The sequence below is a fragment of the Poecilia formosa genome, unplaced genomic scaffold, assembly GCF_000485575.1.
Source record: "Poecilia formosa unplaced genomic scaffold, Poecilia_formosa-5.1.2 Scaffold31, whole genome shotgun sequence".
In the NCBI taxonomy this organism is placed as follows: Eukaryota; Metazoa; Chordata; class Actinopteri; order Cyprinodontiformes; family Poeciliidae; genus Poecilia; species Poecilia formosa.
The window spans coordinates 3,202,964-3,225,765 of record NW_006799970.1 but is presented as its reverse complement, the minus strand read 5'-3'; the positions used below and the strand labels follow the sequence as shown (position 1 = coordinate 3,225,765).

Genomic DNA, 22,802 nt, shown 5'->3' with positions numbered 1-22,802 from the left:
GATTCCTTTCACTGCCGTTTCACTTTCCTATTGCATTTTGGGGCAATGAATTGCTTATTTTCATATTTTCAAAAATAAATGCTATTTGACTCTTTGTGTATTTTTAATATTGCACAAAACAGGTTTAAGTAGTTAGATGAAAAACCTCCAGAATGTCAATATTTTTATCCAATAACTCTATTAATCGCCAGAATAATCGATTACCAATATAATTGCAAGCTGTAGCACTAACTCAGTGTAACCTAAGATTTAATTCTCCATTCAGTATCCTGACAAAAAGGCACACTGGCAGCCCAGAGACGATGCTAACACTTTGAAACCACGAATCATCAGCGGACTGACAGAGGACCTGTCAGAGTGAATGACTGGCTGACGGAGGAGGAGGACAGGGTGTAGGTTGATTGAAACCTGGAAATTATACAACTGGAGAGGCAGCGCGACTGATGAGCGGACATGGGCAGCGATAGAGTGAGCCGGGAGAAGACCAGCCGAGTGTAAAACTCATTCAGTCTCTGTCTCATTACTGTTCTCCCTGTTACAACATTGTCAGCAGAGGAAAGCCACAAGTGTCTGTCGTTCGGAGAGTACACTAATGATTAGTTTCTGTATCTGAGAGAAGAAAAGGAGCTAAAGCGATTTTTTTTTTTGCTTCATGCAGAATCGCTGAGAAGTATACAGAAATATCCTCGGTAGAATCTAAAAGTAAGAAGGTTTTTGTTTCCGTTTGTGTCAAATTATTGCAAAATCTTGGAGCAGAAGACTTTGACTTTAAACCATCCATTATAGATAAAGAACAATACAGTAAAATTATGAAAGGCAAAAACTTTTATATATTTAGGTCTGAGAAATATTAATTAGAAGCAATGCAAAAAATTATTGTTAAATCTAAAAATGTTATGAATAGATTGAGTTATACTGAATCTGCAGCAGCTGCATTGATTGCTTACTGCCTATTAAACAGAATATCTCATTTTAAACTTGATCACAGGGATACCAAAGGCATAATTCAGATTTTTTCCAGCGAAGTACACTGGTTGCAAAGACGACAACAGAAGAGGCAATCTTGCATTTTTAAGCTTCTTCTACTGTAGATAACTAAATACCAGTCAGAGTATTAAAAATAGGAAACAAATCAATTGAATGCAATTAATTACAGTTCTCAAAGACACAATGTAAAGCAGTTCTGAGCTACAAGAAAAAAAAAATTGGTCACAAAGCTGATTGGTCAATAACTCAATGCAATCACTTGTATGCCACTTAATCAGGTGGAAGAACTGCTGAAAAATCAAAGATTTCATGCTTTCATCTGTCCACTGTGTCCACATGCTTACTAAGAAACAGGGATTGCTGCAGAGTCAGTGACTCAGTGCCTCCATCTGTCCCCTGTTGTCACATGTTCTCCCAGGATTTGCAGTTTCTGTAAAGTCAGAGACTCAAGGAAATTAACTGTCCATTATTACCACATGCTTATCCAGGTGGAAGGATTGCCACTGTAGCCAAATGCTTGCTCAGAAAGAGGAAGAGGGATTCCTGCAGAGTCAACGATTTGATGCCATTATCTTTCTTAGGAGAGATTGCTGCGAATCATCCATTCAACTTTAACAGAAGTCATGATGGCTGCAAAGTCAATGACTAAATGTATCTGTCCAGGCTTCCTTATGTAACTTTCTACTAAATGACTGCATGAGTTTTGGTTGCGTGTGGGACGTATGCAATTAAATTAGAATCTGCCTTGGACTAGATCAGTCTGATTTTGTAGGCATGAACCGGATCTGTTTGTTTCTTAAAGTCCCTTACATTTGCTGTGAACTGGCACTCTATTAAAAAGCTGAACTGAACCTCCTGCCGTTTTTCTGACAGTCACTGTGAATTACTTCTCATTTTAAGACTGCTGCATAGTTATAAAATGCCTAACAATTTCCTGTTGCTCTCTCAGTGTCCTTCTCCTTTAATTATCTTCTCTCTCTTATCCACCTCACCTGTCATTTTGACACCTCCTTCCTACAGAGTGGAGCTTGACTACAGAATCATTACCGCAGCAGAGCCACACACCGTGGACTCAGTTACCTTTCTCTCCTCTCCACACTTCATCACTTTCTTTTGCTTCTGTCCAGACTTTAAATTTTATATTGCATCTGTCACAACATTTCGCTGTGCTACGTTTCTGCTAAATTAAATAATTTATTCCTCTTCAACCCCCCTCCCAACCACCTTCCTCACATCTTTCTGACCTTTAACAATGCAATCATCAGAGTGATGCCATTTAAAAGCGCATAAACACAAATTTACAAAGGTCCGCACAGCAAAAGGTTAAATAATGACTTATAATGCGATAGTACCTTGACATTGCACGGATTGATATCAGTCGGTTTCAGGTGTACATCTGTCAGCTCTCAGAGAGACATCTATTTGTGACACAGAGACTCACATGAGAGAAGTGACCTTTCAGCCCAAGTCCTGATTTTTTTTCCCCCATATTTCGGCTTCATACCTCATAATTAGTCGACGGGTCGGGGTGTGACTATATGAATTACACATGATAGAAGATTTTCATACACCAACTCTTTCATCCTGTGTGAGTGTGCGTGTGTGTGTGTGAGAGTGAACCAGGATTTTATATCCTTGTGGGGACCTATCTACAATATGAAGTTGTGGGGACCCTGCTCCTTGTGGGGACATTTTCTTGGTCCCCATGAAGGGAAATGTTGTTATAGGGTTAGGGGTTACATATGTGATGGTTAGGGTTAGGGTAAGGGTTACAGTTGGCATTAGGGGTAGGGTAAGCGTTAGGCTGCAGAAAATGAATGGAAGTCAATGTAAAGTCCCCACAAGTCATGAAAACATGACTGTGTGTGTCTGCAGGCAGGAGAAAAAGGCTGGCCAGTGTTCAGTTTGGCAGGAGTGGGAGAGAAAATGTCATAAAGCCTCAATTGAACTTTATTGACAGATCACAGGCTAGGAAGAAGAGATGTGCTGTCACCGCATTTTCTCTCCACCCATATCTGCTGCTCTGACTTTCCTGTGAAATATGGGAAAGCTGCAGTGTGCTGCTAGTCGCTGGCCATAAAGGATTATGACACGAGCCATGCTCTACTAACACAATAATGCTGTGGCAATGGAGGAGAACGTGTAACAAGGTGTGGGAGGAAAAAGCAGGATGTGATGAAAGAAAAAGAAACAGGAAACAGGGCTAGGGAAAAATAAAGCTGAGGAACATTTTAAAGAAATTAACATCAAAGGTTTGCCAACTTTTTTAATCATTAAATAATCTACAAAATGCTTAATTTTCACTTTGTTGCAAATGGCTTAAATTAAGCAGAAACATCAAATATTTAGGTAGCATGCTTGGAATTTTTTTTTCTAGATTTAAATGTTTTTAACAATTTATAATTTCCAGACAAAGCAGTTGTTTAACAATCTAATAGAAAATTAATTACAAATTTATTGACACATCTTGTGCTCTTTTTAACTTTTGGCACAAACCTCAATGTATTTTTGGTGGATTACTTAGTGCTAGACCAACACAGACAATAATTTGTAGTTTTCTTTTTTCTTGTCATTTGTGGATGTGGACAAAATAATTGGTACCACTCCAAAGCCCATAACGGTCACTGAAACACCTTGAAACTGATAAAAGTACATATTTTTAAAAATGACTGAAAATTAACCATTTAAATTTTTTAAATGTGATACAACAGAATCATTTAAAAAAACACACAATAAAACAGACTAAGGAAACAGGCCTGAACAGAAACGATGCTACCTCTTGAAAAGATTGAAAATAATTTGACCACAGGGACACGTTCAACTAAATCTGTGCAAGGCAAGTTGGAATATCAAGACTATCGAGGTATTCTGGAGAGAAATGTGCTGCCTAGTTTCAGTACGCTTTGCCTCGGTCAAAGGTCATAGGTCATCCACAAACACCCAGGAATAGCTAAGAGCAACGCATTGGACCATTCTGATCTAAATACCATTGAACATCTGTGGAAAGAGTAGAATGAATTAATTTAGCGGCAATGCCGATAATTGTTTCTCTTCTGTCTTAAATAAAAAAGATCGTGTTATACATTTTGTATATTTTTTTTATACAAAGGGACAATTATCTGCTTTATTGTCATGCTTGGGTGAACAAGTGCTTGAATTCAGCCCACTGCCAATTTCTGACACACATTGAATCTAAATTTTGGTGACGGATATCGCGCTGAAAATCGTTTCAGACCATGTTTCCCTGCCAACCGAAGCATTTTCCACGAGACAATGTGTTCATGTTCATTGACTGCAGATGTTTATCCCACTAAGGAGCCTCTGCCAAAAATCCAACTGGCAACATCCAAGACTTTAATTCATCAAATTCACCTGCAGACTCTGACAGGAACACCTACTTAGAGCCTATTGAGGATAATTACCATTTAAAGCCTTAATCTTCAACAAGTGTGCATGATAAAAAGCTTCTATCTGCTCTGCTAGAGAACCGTTCAGCTGCCATCAATTATGTGATGATGTGAGAGCGGGAGGTCAACACATTAAAAATTCAATCTTAACAGCCAGAACCAAGATTACCCAAAGCCAATCTCCCACAGCAGATGGGTTATGTTTGATTACAGGATTGTCGTCGGATTTATAATATTAGGAGCTTAATTAGCTCATTTATGGGAAGAAGCTTCAACACAGCCAAATCCTTAAAAAAAATCAATCACTGTAATTTCATAACTTGTACATCTACAGGGATCTTCCCTGGCCCGAATCAATCGTCTGTAAACAACAGTTCAACGAGCCAAATTTCAGAAATAACCGTTCACAGCCAACAGACATTGGATATCATTGCAGCTGTCAACTCATTTGCAAAGACAGACAAGTCTCTGGTGAGATGCCAGCTTGGTCACACCATTTCATGGCTCATTAATGCAGCATCTACGTGTTAATGAATAATATGCTGGTGAGCGTGCTGTCCTGATAATGCTGAACCATGACGAGGCATTTCATTGCAACTCCTGATTACATCGATAGGTTTCCAACCTGAGAGAGATCAGTTTTGTCTGTAACACATCCACGGCATTACAGAGACTTTCACAAGACAAATGAAGTCATTGCCACTGCTTATGCTTCCAAAGTGTAAAGGGTTAAAAATGGCATGAGTGCTTCTCAGTTTGGTTTTAGTGTCTAGCACAGATTTGAGCATTTCCTGTTTTGAAGTTCACTATTACTTTCTCAATGTAAGCGGTGAACTCATGGTGAACCTTTGATGCTTCTCACAGCCTCAAGATGAAGACTGTGAGAAGCGCATATGCAAACATGATTGACCGCACCAAGACCCTCCTCCTTGGCTCTGATTGGTTGTTTCTGACCGGAAGCAGCGTATATTTCTACAGATGGCAGTATGATGACAGGGAGGATCCAGAGGAGCTTGATGTGTTCACTTCACACAACATATTGACAGTTTTAACAAATTTGCAAAAACTACATTCTTAAAAAAGTTAGCTACTGCAACTTTAAGGAGATGAAAATGGAAAGAGAGTCGTCAATAAGAGTAAATAAAAGACAACAAAATGAATAAGATATCAAGATAAAAATGAGGATAGCTCAGAGTGAATCAGGTGTTACACATGCAACGTTAATAACGCCAGCCTGAGTAAATAACTCACCGCTAAGAAACAATAAACAATCTGATTTATAACAGCTCCATTAGTGTGTGTGATAACTGTAATAACCACATCAATTTAATTCCCAGGAGATCTAACAAACACATCATATCTATGCCATCTGTCACTGCTGGGCCGACTGGGAGCAATGGAAACACGCTGATAAGGAGAGGTTGTATGATCATTTTAGTTACTGAAGCTGACAGCTTCAGGCACGGAGCTAAAGAGGAGCTGCAGGGAGAGGCGATGCAGAGCAGGCGTTGAGCTCATGAAGAAGCTTTACATGCATATGGGCAGTGCTGAAGCACAACCTGGATCCTCATGAATATGAGCAATCCCAATATCCTGCCAACATGACACACATGCGGATGAGAAAACGCGCTGTGTGACGCGACAACAAACACACAGAACACACATGAGTAACATAATCTGGAAAACTCAGGCTTTTATTTTGCTTTAGTGCCTCGCATTACTCACGCCGCTTGTACTTTTTCTTATTTTGATACAAACTTTATCTTGTTGTGGCCTTTATCTACCAGATCAACACATCACCCTGACCATCAAATCTTCATGTGTAAATCAGCAGTGACAGGGAAGCTGGTTACAGTTCACCAAGGTTCACGTTTCACTAGGACAGCAAAAGTTTTGTCCACGGCGTATTTGTCATGAGTTGTGGCGGATATGGACCAAAACGCTGGAAAGACGGTGAGTGTCACACTGGAAAGGAAAATTAATTAAAGAAACTCGCAAAGAAAGATGAAGAGAAACAAACCAGGTACAGAAGACAGGCAAACTGACAGGGCAGGAAATGAAAAGACCTGACGAGAAGTGAAAGACTCTGACTCGTCTGTAACTTCTGGGGAGGTGATTAATGGCTTGATAGCCAGGTGAGTAGAATCACTAGAATAGTGTTTCCCAACCCTGGTCCTCAAGCCACACTGCCCTGCATGTTTTAGATGTTTCCCTGCTTTGACACACCCCATTCAGATTATTGTAGTTCAGAAAAAACTTGTTAATCAGCCATTAATTAAAATTGAAAATTGAAAAATTGAAAAACACTGCACTAGAATAAAGTGGATCTAAGTGAATACCAGAGGAGCTAAAGGGAAAATGACTTGACATAAAAATGAATATGCAGCGATCTAAACAAGAAACAGAAGGAGCTAAACTATAGAGTAACACTAAAATAGGAATCTAAACAAAGATGCAAAGAACAGAACAAAATGCCCAAACAAAAACCAAATAACTTCAAAATATTCTAAATACAACACAAAGGCAAAAAAACAACAAGACCTGTGAATTATGACATATGTATGTGTTAGAAGTCCAGACCTGAATCCATGTTAGAATTTGGAGCAAGACTTAAAAACTGCTTTCCACAGATGCTCTGCATAACAATCTGTCTGAGCTGGAGGTAGTTTGTAGAGAACAATGGGCAGAAATTTCAGTCTCCAGATGGGCAGAGCTAGTAGAGACTTATCCCAAAAGAGCTGCAGGAGCAAAAGGTCGTTCTTCAAAGACTCAAGGAGGCTGAATACAAATGAAGATTTTTATTCTGTAAAGAAAATGTTAAAGCCATTTGTCATTTCCCATACTCTACAGAACTACACACTGCTTTGTGTTGGTATATCAAACAATAGCTCAATAAGGTCAAACTACAAGAGGAATTTTTGTTATAAAGTGACAAAATATAAAACATTTAGGGATGTGAACACTTTTGTCAGATGATAATTTACTTCAGTTTGTCTATGTTGCATAACATGGAGATAATTCACTTCTAGAAACATAAATGACTTCCAGTTATTGAGGTGTGCAAATTTTCAATTTGGCAACAGAGTGCTGACTCAGGAGGACCTGAACCGAGGCAACAAAATCAATTATGTACAAATAAAAACAACAGCTAAACGTTGGTCTTGATGAAGCTTACTAGGGGCTGGGAAGTAAATTTAATTGGCAAACTCTCTAATTTTGTTCAGACTCAGAGGAAATGTCCAAATCAGCCAATTATTTCTAGTTTGCTCACAGGGATTTGTTAGTCAACTGTCAACAGAGCTGCATGGGAGATAATTGGAGACATTATTAGCTAGTCTGTTTGCTGGCATGGATCATGGTTATAGCTTCTGCAAATAGGGAAAACATCCATCCAGGCCCAGTCTGTCGTGTTGAGGGTCTCAGGGGTTGAAGACCAGACAGGATGATGGAAGGATCACAAGCCCATTACAGCGCCAAAACAAAAACTAACGACAATGAAAACTCATCCCTCAGGTACATTTAGAGACTACATGTGCACCATTTTAGGATTAAAACATTTGCCAGAAAAGTGAAGATGGCCTCACAACCATTTATAGAGCTTGGGAAAAGCAAGCACCTCTTTTTTCCAAAACTGAAGTTGTGTTTGTCGTTTCTAAAAAGTTTCGTACAAACACCATCGAACCTTGAAATGCCTTCATCCTCAAGTTACACACTGACTGGTCATAGGAACATAACTGCACCCAACTTTAAAATATTTGAGCTACGCTTTTTCACCACTGCCCCTTGTTCAAGGAGCGCAGAAAGGAATATGATTCAGCCTGTCTGTAAGTGTAAACGTAAGCAGATGTTGACATTAGATTTGCAGGGATCGCAGAAAATGTGAAAAGTGTCGCATCGTTGTAAATGTTCTACACTTCCCATCACCTCAGTTGCGTGATGTTACTGGGAGCTGCACTTTCACTGTTTTTGTTGCGGCGCCGTGGCCTGGGTTGTGGCGATTACTTCAGGATTTGAAGCTCATCCTGTCATCACTTTCTCCTTGCAGCTTTGTGGTGATGCTTTATTAAGGAGCATTAAAAAAAAGCATCACTTGTATGTCCACTTTATTAAGATGGGGACATGTGTTAATTCTACAAGGGACTCTGAAGACTCCCAAATCTCATTCAGAGCCATTTTAAACAACATCAAGAACAGAAGAGATTTACAGGAAAGAAAAAGTGATGACAGGCAGCAAAAGCTACATCCTCTGCTCCTGCTGCTAACGGCCACATTAATAATCTGGTTTTTATTAAAATGATTTTATACCCAACCTCAAATGTGCCAAACTTGTTTTTCTTTCATCATGCAAAGATAACAACAAGATGGGAAAACTTTTGAAAAACAAAGCATAAAGATGAGCGCAAGTATTGTTCAGCATCTCATTAAAAGCCTGACAGTGAAAGATTAATCAGAGAGACAATCTAAGAAATTTTTTTTTCTTGTTTTATTTCTGGTTTGGACGGCTACGTAATCATAAATTCACCAATATTCTGCTGTGCTGTCCCCACAGACACTCAACCCGAGCTTCAACTTTGAAGCTCTGTATGGAAAACAATATTAATATAGTACTGCTGGGAAATAACAGTGTGTGACTTGCAATTTGCTTCAATCCCATTTGGTCTGAGTTGCCTAAAATAGGTCAGTCTGCGGGCCGCTTCGGCTGCAATCTCTCAGACATGAGCGATACGATCAGAAAAGATGAAAGAAAACGGGATCAGCAGCTGGCATATCATCGCTGTCGACTCCCCACGACGTTTGCCTGAATACTGGCTGAGCTTCTTACTCGCCAAGCAGGTTTTTGACTAATTCTCTGTCTTTCTTGGTTACACAGCAGCATGCGTCAAGGAGGAGGAAGAGGAGAAGGCAGCGGGGCATGAAAAGGAAGAAAAAGAAGAAGACACGCCTGTCTTGTAACACTCTCACATGCACATTTGGCGAGGCTGGGTTGCTTCCCTTGAGGCCAATTCATTGAAACGGTTTCAATCAGCTCTACTAAAAATTGCACTTATTTAACAATGGCCTCTGCACAAACACACATTCAGTGCCTCAGTAAGAAATTTCCTTGTGGAGGACGCTCATTAGCAAATAAAGTGTTTAAAGTCAAAACAAAATCAGGTCTCATTCCTCTGCTTCACCAAATGACATAAGAACCTTGTTGTATAAATCATCAGTTTGACAGCAGATATTTTAGAGTGTCGGATGTGACAACAAATATGGCCATGTTAGTGAAAATAGAAAAAAAAACTCTGTAAGCCTCAGTTATCAATTTAACCATTTACTATTAGATTTGTGTAACATCATTGACTGAGTTCTTGGTATTTCTCCAGTTTCTCACATTCCTTTCTCCTGATGTTTCCTTCATGTGAGATAATCACATCGATCAGAACAGCTGTCCTCTGCTGCTCACCGATGATCATAACGTCTGGTTGGTTGGCCATTACCATTTCACAGTTTCCATTTTTCATTTAAATAGTTTGACCTTATTTAATTACTTAATTTGAAAGATACCAACTGTATGTTGTAAAGCCTTCTTAAACATTTCTGTTAGTATCATAAAAGTAAATGAGAAGTTCAAAAAGTGTTTTATGCAAATGTTTAAGGAGTTTAGGGGTGCTAACCCTATTCTTGTAAGTTAGGATGTTTGTTTATATACTGACATATTTTAATTATTTTACAGGCTTTCTGTGACAGCTCCGTGTGTTCAGTGATTATTACTTGTGCAAATCCACTTTATTGCATAAAACAATTTATAGACTAATTTATTTCAATGTTTTTAAATGTGCAAATTAACTGCGCTGTTACTGACATGTACTGTGAAATTTAAGTACATCGTTCCATAAGAAATATACTTTTTTTTTTTAGCAATAAATGTTAAAGAATATTTATTTTGAGATTGTACTTCTTGGTAAGACTTCAGAATATCATGAAATATATCTAAATGTATGTTTAGGTACTTGTATGTTTAAACTTTTAGAACTCAAAAAAAAAAAAACCTTGGGCCCCAAAACAGTAGCCCTAGTAAGCCATTACGTAAGACCGGCCCTGTGTGTACACCAGCAGGAACTGGGACCAGTGTCTGGTTCACAACCACATTAACCAGCTGGACACAGACTAATTCATAAAATTCAATACAGCCTTCTGTCTTACATGCCAGTTTTTACAAGATAATTGCACAAAGGCCTTCATCTCCAAATACTAAACATAAATCAATTGTGAGATTTCGTGCATTAAAGATGAGCTTTTCTATGAACCACCAGTTTAGTTTTGATGAATCTCACCGTTAAACCGCATAAATAACCGACCGACTCAAAGTGAGGAGGATACATTTCGAAGATAATTAACAACATGACTCAATTCGCTTGAACACTAAAGCAACAACTAGTTGAGTTCCATCCGATTCTGCGCTCACAGCAACCCTTGGACCCAATATGCGCTGGTTTTCTGATAAAACAGCAAATGTGAGCCTCCATCATTCGGAGTCACAACTGTTGCTCTAGCAGCGCTCCGACTCAACCCGCCTCTGCTCCGGCTGAACAGGTGCAGACAGGGACTGATAGTGAACGAAAACAAGCAGAAAAGCACAAAAATAAAACAGAAACTTACATGTCTAAGTTCCTGCATGCGGTCCTTCATGGTTCCTTATTTCCACCGACGTGGTTCCTCCTGCTCCTGTCGTTTTTTTTTTCTTTCTATTTTTTCTCCCCCCCCCTGGATGTGAGCTGATGATGGAGCGGAGGGGCGGAGACCGACTGGATGATGCGAGCCGGGCGAGCGGGGAGAGGCTCCGAAACCCCGTTCTCCTTACAGACAGGGACTACTTTTATGTGTTAAGGTGAGGCACGGCCTTCCGCCGATTACCTATCACACACACACACACATACACACACCTAAAACTCCCCTTCTTATCCATCCGCAAAAAAATAAACTCTCGTCTTTTGAGAGTGAATTTGGTTCCAACAGGAATTGGGATAAGTTAACAGAACAACAACAAACACGACATGTTTGGTGAACTGAGACGGGAATTTTTGTTAGTTAGTTTAGGTTATCGATTGAGCAGGTTAAAGGATAACGCCCAGGTGGTTTCCAGTGAGGAACAGCGACATCTTTTGGCCACAGGCTAGAAAAACATTTACATAGAAGGCAATTCAAAGTATGCGTCTATGAAAACGCATACTTTGCGTTTTCATAGACGTCGAAATCATAAAATAGGAAAATACAATAAAAATTTGTTCATGGGTTTTCGTTTTTATCTTGAAAATTGTGTCACTTAAGTGTATCTAACTCGATGATTACGTGAGTGAAAAAAAGTTTGGACACTACTGGTCTACACTTCACATCCTGTAACGATTAGCTATTGCATCACAATTAAAGCCACACGCTTTAATCTAAAAGATTTTTTTCCCCCTCGCTGATTCCAAGTGTGACCAAAGTTATTGTTTTATTTTGCTGGAATAACCAAAAATATTTCTATTTGCCAAATGACAACTTTCTTTTTAAAAATTGGACTTTCTAAATGCCGTTTTGCTGATTCAAGTCTACTTCAATAAGAAGTGCTTTATATCAAGATGGTTTGTTCTTTGTCAAAGAATACACTCATGCATTATCCATTTCATACAGAATGAATTTACTTGAGAAAAATGAGAAAAATTGAGAACATAAATTAGAAAATGAAGACAATTTAATTTAAAAGTATCTTTAATAGGATAACATTGCCTCTGTTTTATATTTTTTGTTTCGTAGCAACTCATATTTGGTCTTCAACTCAAACTGAAAACTGCATCTCCTTACAGCTTCTGACAAAACACCAAAGCACTTGACCAAATATAAAAAGTGATTTGCTGTAATTTATCGCTTGCGTTTCGTCCACTTGAATTAGAGACCTGAAAAGTCCAATCACGCCGCAGCCCCAGGGGACACTGCGTGAGTGAGCATGTGTGTGTGTGTGTGTGAGCGTGTGTGTGTGAGCATGTGTGTGAGAGAGAGATGGCGCTAATGATGGAGCAGCTGCATGAGTCACAGCTAGAAGTGAGGTCTCCGCTGACGTCCGGTGTACTTCGTGTCGGGTCGAACGCCCCTGCAGGAAACGGCAGTCAAGAGGGAGAAGGGGCGTCAGCCAATCAGAGACAGGTTTCAAACCAGACTGAAGTGTGTTTAAAATGTTAGAGCTGGAACAAAAAAAAAAAATCCATTTTATTTTAGAACAGTTTCACACATACTTTCCTTGTCGTCTTCGTCTCTCCTTTTTCTCCATTATCCAGTCTCGCCCCTTCTTCGCCGATTTCCCTTTCATGTTACTAAACCGACATCTTCGCAAAGACAAAGAAGAGCATATTAAAGTATTCAAACCGTCTCTTTAGCCGGGAACACTCGCACCCAAGCGTCTGATTGAGAAGAGCTTAAACATCCGAATGTGAAAGGGAGGAAAAGCCACCTGACGGAGTTTGAGGTCAGGCAGGACAACGGCCCTCTGAGCTCCTGTCGGTCTTTTGGCTTCATCAACACAAGTATGACTCAACCTGCACTGATTGACGCCGAGACCTGCTTTACAACTTAATCATAACTTGCTTTCAGAGTCCTCCAAAATAAAAGTGACTAATCGCATTCGCAGAGTCAGGTAACTGCTTGCTTTAATCGCCTTGCGTCTAAGAATAAGAATAAGGCAAGCAGGTTTGAGATTGAAGGCAAAATCCTTAAAATGAATAAAAAAGGTGAAGATTATTTTAAAATAAATTCGCTCAAGTATTCTAACGGGAGGCTTCAGCATCAATAGAAGAAAAACTGTATTGAAGCTGCTTCAATTTTGCAATAAAGTAGAACAAAATAGTGACTGAAATAAGCTGCTACACATAAAAAACACAAATATTACTATAATATCAATATTCTAAATGAAACAATGTGTGCAAAAATGACTGCTTTTCTTAGAACGTATTTACCTTTGTCCTGAATACTGAACCTGGTTCGCAACAGTCCTGTCTGACGTTTCTGACCCCAAACCCTGAAATAATTAGAATTTAATAAAAAAAATAAAATAAAAAAAAGATAGAAGTTACAAAAACAGGAAGTAAGTCAAAAATAAATAAAAATATATGTTTCTTACTTTGGGAAGAACTCCCGTCCCACCAGCAAACAGACACAGGAAGAACCTGGAGGTAAGTAAGAAGCGATCTGTTTTAATTATACGAGTTAAATCAATATGACTCCTATGACTTTCTGCTACTGCTAATAATTTCAGATGATTAGCAGGTGGATGAACATTATATGATACATATGAAGGTGGATGAAGATTTCTGACTTTTTAGCTTTGCTGCTGTTTGGGTAATCGACCACCATGCCTCCACTGAAACCCGCCCTCATGGCCTGAGAGGTAATGAGCTCAAGCTTTAAAGAAAAAAAAAAAGATAAAATTAAATATGACGACCAAATGCACAAGAACATCATTTCAGACTCAGAGCATCTTAGATTTTCTACCTGCTCTGAGTTTTCAGGATAAAGCTGAAAAACTGCCCGAGATCCTCTGGCCTAAAAGAACAAAAACACCAAATTTACTTTCTGTAAACACAGGAGTCTGATGTATTGATGTCCAGGTTGACAACGACAAAACTTTACCAAAGACGAATAGAGGGTACTGAAGAAAGTGTAGAGTCTCTTTGGTGGACTGTGCGACCGTTTGTCGGCATTACAGAGCCACTGCAGCGCAGAGATGCTGACCAGAGTAAAACAGTTACAAGTTTTAATTGTTAAAACAATTTAGAACTCAGTTAAAAGCGTTAAAATGTGTCGGATAAGCCGCCGTGTCGTTTACCTGATGCAGCCGTCGAACGTGCCCGGCCGAAAAGGCATCCCCTGGCCCATGTCCCCCAGCAGGAGGTCTCCCTCCACCTCTCTGTCCAGAGCAACATCTGGAAGCATCAAGGGAAAAATTCACAGCTTGATGATGAGACACGAATCCACATCAACAACTGACAATCCACATATTGGTATAAAAGCAACCAAAAATCTCTCAGCTGGTAGCATGGAAAGCTAACGAGGAACTTTATGTTTTTGCATCGTCTAATAGTTACCTTCAACCTACAGAACATGAAGTGTGCTTGTTTTTATTAAAAACAAAATAAGAATATAAAAATCGCGCCTGCAGTCCTAAACTGCTGCAGGTCATTCCTGTTTTTCCTCATAAAAACCAAGTCTGGTTCTTTTATCAAATATTTCGAAGTCAACACACGATTCAATACCTCAACATTAATAATCATTGTACTAATACCATACAAACAAAAGCTCAAGGTTACTTCCCACATTTTCTTTTATTTTAACGTGAAAAAAAACAACGTGCTTAATGAATTGTGCTTCAATTTAAAAAGCGTGTGAAACTAACCGAGCATGGCAGTGCTGATGTCAACTCCGACCCAGTAGTGTCCCTCCTCTGTGAGGTAATCTCCACTGAGACCAGATCCACACCTGGGAGGCCGAACAGAACTTAGTGCCTCACGTTTCTCTGCTCCGGCTCCAAGTAGCTCTCAGATTAACATTTTATACATTACAAATACACAGTTGATGTAAATGCACTGACGTTTATAAGCTTTGTATGCAACATTAACATTGTTAGAGAACAGAGATGGCTATGAATGCAGGAACACGAGAAATAATTATCACCTAAACGTAGAATCCAACTATACCACATACGAATGATTATTTTACTAAAGGTTTTGCTTCATGTAAACAGCCGGTGTAACTGACTTACCCAACGTCTAACAGGAAGCAGGCCTGTCCCTCTGGCAAGCTTAGCAGCTCCACTGCTCTCTCCGACATCTGAGTCTGGATCTCAATCATCCGAGAACTGACGATCAGGAAGTACAGTCAGACTTCGTGGAGAGAAACAAATGTGCGCAAGAAAACAATCTCCTATTAACAGCACCATTCAAAATCTAGCTCTAATTAATAAATAAAATGCAGCAAAAAACAGACAAGTAGTCATTTGATCTACATATTTACTACATACATAGTACATATTTTTGGCACCAATAAAACTCCAGTAATAAAGTCTGAGCAATTATTCTTTGTAGATAAGAGAATAATATTGATTAACTTTATCAGAAACATAAACCTCAAAGTGTCTCTAATTTTCAAAACCAGGATAATTTTAAGTCAAAAATACAAATTCACTGGAAAAAAATTAAAATCAATAGTTTGTAAAATCAGCAATAAATGCAAACCACAGGAGCATATTGAAAATGAATCAATGCACCCATCTTAACAAGCATGTGAAAAGTGAACAATGAGCTGGGCAAACACAGCAAAAATAAATAAAACATAAACCGAAACATAGGACAAAACAAGAACAGAGCAATAGATTAATTAGAAACATTACTGAACAGGAGCTCAAAGAGTTTAAATTGAGGGACTTTCATAAAAGCCCAAAACTGTACACATATGATAGAGAATAAAGGATCCAGACTTACTTCTGTGAGTATTTCTTTGCTTCATCTTCATTGTAGAACTGCAGAGATGAGATTAGATCACACAACTCAACTCAGTTGATCATGTCTGTAGGTCGCTGCTGATTTATTTGATCTAAATAAGACAAAGCTACAAAACTACTAACACGTGAAAGGTTTAAATGAGTATGAATATACATCTTTAAATATGTTATGTTTCAATTAAGGAAACACTCCAAACACTTAATGGAACTACTTCTGCACTTCCACAAACACACAGCTTCCACAAGCACACACACTTCCACAAACACACAAACATACAGCAGCTACGGTAAACAAAGCCGTCAAACTAACCACGTCCGGCGGAGCTGTGTGTTCAGGTCTCCGGCAGCTGGAAGCCATGGTCCTTCTGGCTTTATTTCTTTATCTGTTGTTTAAAAATCAAGCTAAATGTTGTGTCCGCAGCAGGCTATCCACATGTGAAACGCCACAGTTCTTGTTCGCTGATTTAAATTATGTTACTCTATTGGGAAGAGGCGCTTTATCGCCACCTGCTGTTCATTCAATTCAATTCATACTTTGCTCTTGTCTGGTTCTCAGGTTACAAACAGGATAAGAAAAACATCAACAAAATAACTACACCTTTTCATTGTATTCATAATCAAAACACCAGTTGTTTGTAGATATTTAAAGGATATTATAAGGGTGAACAAATAATAACTCAATGATGCAAATACTTTTTTTACCATCTGCATTGTATACTGAAATCTTACCTAGTCAAATACAGACTTAAATATTATTATTATTATTATTATTATTATTATTATTATTATTATTATTATTATTATTATTTGTTTTCTTTCTCTTACAGTATGGCAGAAAGGTTGTTCTGCATGATTCAGGTAATTTCAGCTTTCTTGACAAAAAAAACTCCCATATTGGCAGTTATTGTAAAATATTAATTTTACATTTTCAAAATATAAAAAATATCAATCAGTTTCAGTTTAATCTGATGAATAAACTTTTATGCATTCGCTTCACCGCGGAATTTTGACAATCACATTTCAAATTACACAACTTTCGAGTTTCCATGTAGAATGTGTAAAGTATGAGAACAAATCAGGAATCTAATTTCTTTTTTAATAAAGCCACAAACAGACAGTATTTCAACTGAATCAAACCCGAGTAGAGAGAAAAATGAACAAAACGTGATCTTAATCTGCTAAAATGCTAAATACATTTCATTATATTTAGGTTAAGAGATTTTGTTTAACTAGTCCAATTAAGTATCTTTAGAAATGCTGAAGTAAAGACCTAATTCTGGGTGGGGACATTTAGCTAAGTTAAGAAATATTCATTGTTAATATTGTAATATTAATATTCACTGTACAGGAGACCTTTTCTCTTGTACAAACGAAATGTCCCAGTTACCTCTAATGCAGCATGCGCGAACATCTTTGTTGTGAATTTGATTGGTAGATGAGTTAAAATACTTCCTGTAAACATTGCACCTGATTGGTTTGTTGCCTTGTAACACCCGGAAACTGTCCGTCTTCGTTCACCGGCTTGTTGTTGGTAAGATGGCAGAGGTCAGCCAGAGGCTCGGGACCGGAGCCTACCGTCTGGTGACAGTAGGTCCCGGCCAGGTTATTCCGCTGCGTCCCATAAAACCTAACGGACTTCTCCCGATAAACGACACCTGCACCCAGGCACACTTTACCGAAGAATGTGTCCAGCTACTAAAGGGAAGAGCACTTCAGCGCAGTTCTGAGAAACTTAACAGAGTAAGACAAACTGAAACTCATGAGAAAAAAATGACTTTTCTTGGCTGCGCTTCTTTTAACACACATTTAGCTCGTTTATTGTGGCTTCCGGACGCCAGAAAGAGCCAAACAATCACCAAAACAAACCTGATCCCGACTGGACGCCGTTATGAGAAGCTGTTCTCATGCGTGAAGCCCATCTGGACCAGGAGGGCTGTTTCAATCCACCCCGACACCTGGTGGTCCCCACAGCAGCTCAGAACCTTCTGCACTGTCCTTCTCATCCTCACAGATGACAGATCAGGGAGTGGAGCTTCACTGAAACACCCGAAGCTTCTCTCTGGTGCCTTTAAAGCCTCTACAGCAGCTAGAAGTTACAGCAAGTGGTCAGAGGAGGCTCCTCTGCTGCACAAGAGTAAAACCGCCTATTACGACATCCTCAAAGTGTCCCCCAGTGCTACACAGTCACAGATCAAGACGGCCTACTACAAGCAGTCCTTCATCTACCACCCTGACAAGAACCTGGGCAGTGAAGAAGCCACGGAGCGCTTCGCTAAGATCAGCGAGGCTTACGCCGTGCTGGGCAACATCAGTCTGAGGAAGAAGTATGACCGAGGGATCCTGAGCCAGTCTGACCTGCAGAGCCCAGTGAAGCCATCCTCCAAAGATGTATCGAGCCGAGCCACAAGCTCCCAGCAGCAGCAATATCGTCATCAAAGAGCCAGGCCGTTCTCCCAAACCGGTGGTGGGCCCATGTTTGATTTTGACGCCTTTTTTAAGGCTCACTACGGAGAGCAGCTTCAGAGGGAGAGGGACCTAAGAGTCAAGAGGAAGCAGATGGAGGAAGAGCAGAAGAAGAGGCTGAAGGAGTACCGTGAGGAGAAGATGCGGGAGCTCACTGCGTTGATGCTGGCGACCATGTCAGTGATGATCTTAATCAGTCTGCTCAGCTCTTGACGCAGCAGACAGTGGCTGATATTTCTCGGATGGAGGCGGAGGCTCAGGCTGCTCAGGTGTTGGAACAGTTTGCAGCAGGAGTTGAAACTCCAAGAATTTTCAAACTGGATCGTTGCGGTTTCTGAAGGAAACATGCAGGCATAAAATTGATGGTTCATCTTTCAAGTCGGCATTGATGCAAAATGGTTGAATCCTTGAAATCAAAGGCTGACTGCATATGAATGAGGAGGTGTTTCAGCTCATTTCAGCTTTAAGCTGCTTGCATTTTGAAATCATTTTCTTTTCTATAGATAAAAATGTGAAAACACCAGAGAATCTGACTTATTAATGGCCAAAACAAACAACAAAAAATACAGCTTTAATTGTAGAATTTCAACCAGCAGAAGCACTAAATTATTATTCTCCTGTAATAATTTGTTGCTCCTTTTCTTTAAAGAAGCAACAAATTAAAAAGTGGGGGACAAAAAGTAGTTCTGAAGAATGTGTGCTGTTAAGTTACTTAATATTTATTCAGAGACCATAGTAATAACCCTCACCGTGCTGATTATGCTCGTCACGTTGAGCAGCTTTCTGTGATTGAACTTTATAAATGGTGGTCTTAGGATAACATGGTCAAAGTTTCTTCACCTAAAGCTCTCCCTCATCATTGTTTCAGACAGAAACAGGTACTTTGCAAACAATATTGTTTACTTTTTATTTGCATTCTCAGTTCTGAAGCCAGGCAGCTTTTGGCACCTTAAAGTGATTGTTTTCTCTCCAAATGAGGCCTAAAGATGGAAAGATGTTTGCTCTTTTTAATGGTGAATGATTCATAAGCTTTTATTCCCCTTTACACTGAATATGTAATAGGAAAATAAATACATATTACATGTAAAGAGCAAATGTAAACACCTGCTTGTTTCCTTAGGTGTGTAAATGTAAATACATCTACGTACTGTACAGAAATGATGCCTCTGTATGATTATCAACGTATTAAAATCTACAAATATTTTAAGGAGTTATTTTTGTGTTTGAATGTTTTCATTCAGAGGAACATTAAACCTCACAAGAGACTCACTGGCTGATTTTCCATTTGTAGTCGTAAATATTCCTAAATAGTCCTAATTTCGTAAATATTGTAGAATAAAAAAGTGGATACTTTTTTTTTTTTTTTGCAAATTTAACTATACCATTGGTTAGGAATATGACTTTAAAAGAAATGAATATGAATATACTCTAACATGAGCTTTATGCAGTTTTTTGAACTAGACAAAATCTTCAAATTAAATAATCTTCAAAACTTTCCACTCAACAAATGCTGATTTCCAAATTCCGTCTCTAAAACAATGCATTTATGTTTTTAAATCTGCCCTCCAGGGGGCATCTGGATATAAAGAAATAATCTCCATCTTAAAAAAAAAAAGAAGAGTTTGAACTGTGTGGAAGGACATGAAAACATCTAAAGGGTTTGGACAAATTCACTCTGATTAACCCATCACTTTGTCCTTAAGAGCAAATATCCAAACTGTGAATGTGAAAATACCTGGACTCTCGTGAATTTCCTCTTTTAACCACTGAAGCACCCTGCTGAGAAACGTCTGAATGACCGCACAACACGTCCAATAGTCACGTTTTATTCACAGAAATATAAAGTAGTATGTCAATTACATCACTTTGTACAAAATTGCACAGACTCTTCAAAACCCAGTCAGACAACAGAAAGTTCAGCTGTGGGAGAGTTACGTAGAACAGAAAGAAGTGCGGTCGCTGATATGTGGGACGGGTCGGGGTGGGGTTTTTTCTCTCCACTGTTTCATAAAGAAGAACCGGTCGTACATAAATAAGACTCGATAGGAAACATGTCATTTACATGGGTGAAGGAATAACTGGCTTTCAAAAAATAGGATTCGTATTGGCACATGATCTGCTTCATTCACCCGAAATCACCCTCCAGGCTCGGTGGCCATACTCGATAAGACACGCTTAACTGTCTTTCCAATGAAAGTAGCAGTTTTTTTTTCTTTCTTTTTTTTCCCCTGTCGCTAACTTTAAGAGAACAGTTTTCACATGAAACCTTTGCCAATAATCTTTCTGGCAAACTGAACAAAAAAAAAAAGAATTTGTTTCTGGACGTCGCTACTGCCTGTCCCGACGCGATAATCTTTGTTAATTTTATCGTCCATATTGGATTCGCAAAATAACCCAAATGAGGTTGTTTTTCAAACTGAATGTGACGTAATTTGAACGTAAATCAAGTTTTCCTTGAAATAATTTGCATAAAACTTCAGTTCAAATAAAACGGCAAAAACACCATCTTTCTTTTCAAGCATGGCCACCTTGACCACTTTGTCCTAGTCAATACCCACAAGCTTACCTGCAGAGCACACACAACAGTCCCCAACGCTGCCTTTCACATTAACGCGCGCGCGCGCGCGCGCGCACACACACACACACACACACACACACACAAACATGTTGCAAGTCCCCCCAAATAAATCTGGGTTTGGTTTAATCATATTATCCTCAAGGCGTTATTTCAAAGTAATCTTATGTTAACAGAGTATCTAAACTATAGGTTACCATTGATGATGATGCGTGTGAATATGGAACCACCACCAGGATGGAGGAACCCGGAAAAGCATGTTTCAGAAACACCACTGCAGCACACACACGCACACACACACACACACACACACACCATTAAAAAATATCTGGACTCTAATACACAACCACACATTCATAGTCACAACCCACTGACACGGGAGCCGTCCTGTCCGGTTCATAGAAACTATCTCAAACTTTTTAGCAAAACAAACACTTGACCTTGTGTCTGGATGTAGCGACCTCACTGAAACTTTCACAAACCTTTACAGATGGCATTTTTAAACACCCGGTCTTGCAAAAATAGCCATATCCCTCTAACTTTTCCCACAACTTGTCACTCTAAAATACAAACTTTAGTATATTTTAATTGGGGTTTTAAGTGACAGATCAACACCGAGTTGTGCACGATTGAAAGTCATGAACGTTTTTGAAAATCTCTTACAAACACAAATCTGTAAAGTGAGGCTTGTACTTGTGCTCAGCTCCCCCAAGTCAGGCACATCTAGATCTTTTTCTTTTTTTTGTCCGTTCTTCTTTGCAGTCAGATTTGGTGGACAGCACGCTCTTCCTTTGTAACCCAGAAAGTGAACCTCTGCCCCAGTTTAAAGTCTTCTGCAGCCTATAAAAAGGTTTTCATGTCCCACAGCATCATACCGCTACCACTGTGTTTTCTCATGGGGATGATGTGTTCAGCGTCATCATGTATAATGTTGGGCAAAAAGTATAATTTTGCTCTCTTTCGTTGTCTCTTTCTACCACATGGATCGTGGTGCAGTACAAAGCTTGCAACATCGTTTAATAGCCTAATCTTGATTTAAAGTTCCAAGCTTTATGCGTTTCTTGGTCTTCTTGTTCACTAACGTACTCCAGCTAATCTGCAAAGCCTCAGCACAACAGCTGGATTTATTCTGAGATTAAGTTTTATGCAGGTTGACTGAGGGCTATTGGTTACAGTGGACTTTTTTTTAGGTTTATCAGAGTAAAAGGGGGCAGAATTTGAATGTGAAACACATTTTTAAAATTTTTCATTTATAAAAATTAAAACAAAGACATATCATTTTCCTTTCATCTCACAATTTACTTTACTTTTGTGTTGATCTAACACATAAAATCCCTGTGACCAAACGTGGGAAAGATCCAGAGCTATGAGTATGCTTGCAAGGCACTGCAGATTTTAACCAGAGATTAAACTCACATTTTAGATTTTAGACTCGGGGATGTTAATCGACTCCTCCTCATCCTCGTCTGCTTCAGTCTGTTCTGAGTTCAGGCTAACCGTCGGGCACTGAGACCCCCTCAGGCTGTTCAGGTTTATGAAATATACCTCTCAGCTAACACAAACACATGCGCTAGCTGTCCCAGTGTTAGTGTAAAGACCCGGAGCCGGACTCTGAAGAGAAAATCCTCGGGGGACAGCGAGGATATCCGGGACAGATTCAAAGCAGCTTTACAAACATTAACAGGATGCTCCGAGGAGCTGAGCGAGGGAGGCGGGGGGTTTCTGCAGGGTCATTTCAGACTCTCAGTCCTCTGGCAGGGCGGCCACACCGGCTCCGCTCCTGGGGAACTGTGGGTAAGGCCGAGCAGGAAACGGACAGAGGAAGTGAATCAAAACCATATGACTCCATCTGCCTGCA

At 39.4% G+C, this 22,802-nt stretch overlaps 2 protein-coding genes and 1 long non-coding RNA gene across 4 annotated transcripts in view; 1 reads left to right on the top strand and 2 right to left on the bottom strand.

Moving 5' to 3' along the window:
• LOC107835931 (uncharacterized) overlaps positions 1–22,203 on the bottom strand; it is a 28,950-nt gene extending 6,747 nt beyond the window's left edge. The window contains exons 1-2 of the long non-coding RNA XR_001661773.1: positions 21,004–22,203; positions 11,037–11,320 (exon numbers count right to left, since the gene is read on the bottom strand). This is a non-coding gene — a long non-coding RNA (uncharacterized LOC107835931). The remainder of the gene's footprint in view (positions 1–11,036; positions 11,321–21,003) is intronic.
• Positions 12,111–16,388, bottom strand: bud23 (BUD23 rRNA methyltransferase and ribosome maturation factor). Of its 2 annotated transcripts, XR_001661772.1 has the most exons (13): positions 16,217–16,388; positions 15,887–15,924; positions 15,169–15,264; positions 14,803–14,885; positions 14,236–14,332; positions 14,040–14,136; positions 13,902–13,952; positions 13,726–13,811; positions 13,531–13,576; positions 13,367–13,428; positions 12,650–12,739; positions 12,402–12,507; positions 12,111–12,365 (listed from the first exon to the last, which is right to left on the bottom strand). XR_001661772.1 is itself a non-coding variant. In XM_007549521.2 (12 exons), exons 1-12 carry the CDS (start codon positions 16,262–16,264, stop codon positions 12,453–12,455), a joined length of 849 nt encoding a protein of 282 aa, XP_007549583.1. In that variant the 5' UTR covers positions 16,265–16,388; the 3' UTR covers positions 12,111–12,452. The 2 variants fall into 2 exon arrangements, 1 of the variants encoding a protein (XP_007549583.1); XM_007549521.2 differs by having other exon boundaries at positions 12,111–12,507.
• Positions 17,272–19,580, top strand: dnajc30b (DnaJ (Hsp40) homolog, subfamily C, member 30b). Its single transcript, XM_007549520.2, has one exon. The coding sequence runs from the start codon at positions 17,443–17,445 to the stop codon at positions 18,580–18,582; it is 1,140 nt and encodes a 379-aa protein (XP_007549582.1). The 5' UTR covers positions 17,272–17,442; the 3' UTR covers positions 18,583–19,580.
• Positions 22,204–22,802: the final 599 nt, after the last annotated feature.

What these genes read in the sequence shown, in the direction of transcription:
- bud23 (XM_007549521.2), bottom strand. Translation starts at nt 16,264, where the DNA reads ATGGCTTCCAGCTGCCGGAGACCTGAACACACAGCTCCGCCGGACGTG. An exon ending in ACACAGCTCCGCCGGACGTG is followed by an intron (nt 15,925 to 16,216) that starts GTTAGTTTGACG and finishes TCATCTCTGCAG; the next exon opens with TTCTACAATGAAGATGAAGC. An exon ending in ACGTTCGACGGCTGCATCAG is followed by an intron (nt 14,137 to 14,235) that starts GTAAACGACACG and finishes TACTCTGGTCAG; the next exon opens with CATCTCTGCGCTGCAGTGGC.
- dnajc30b (XM_007549520.2), top strand. Translation starts at nt 17,443, where the DNA reads ATGGCAGAGGTCAGCCAGAGGCTCGGGACCGGAGCCTACCGTCTGGTG.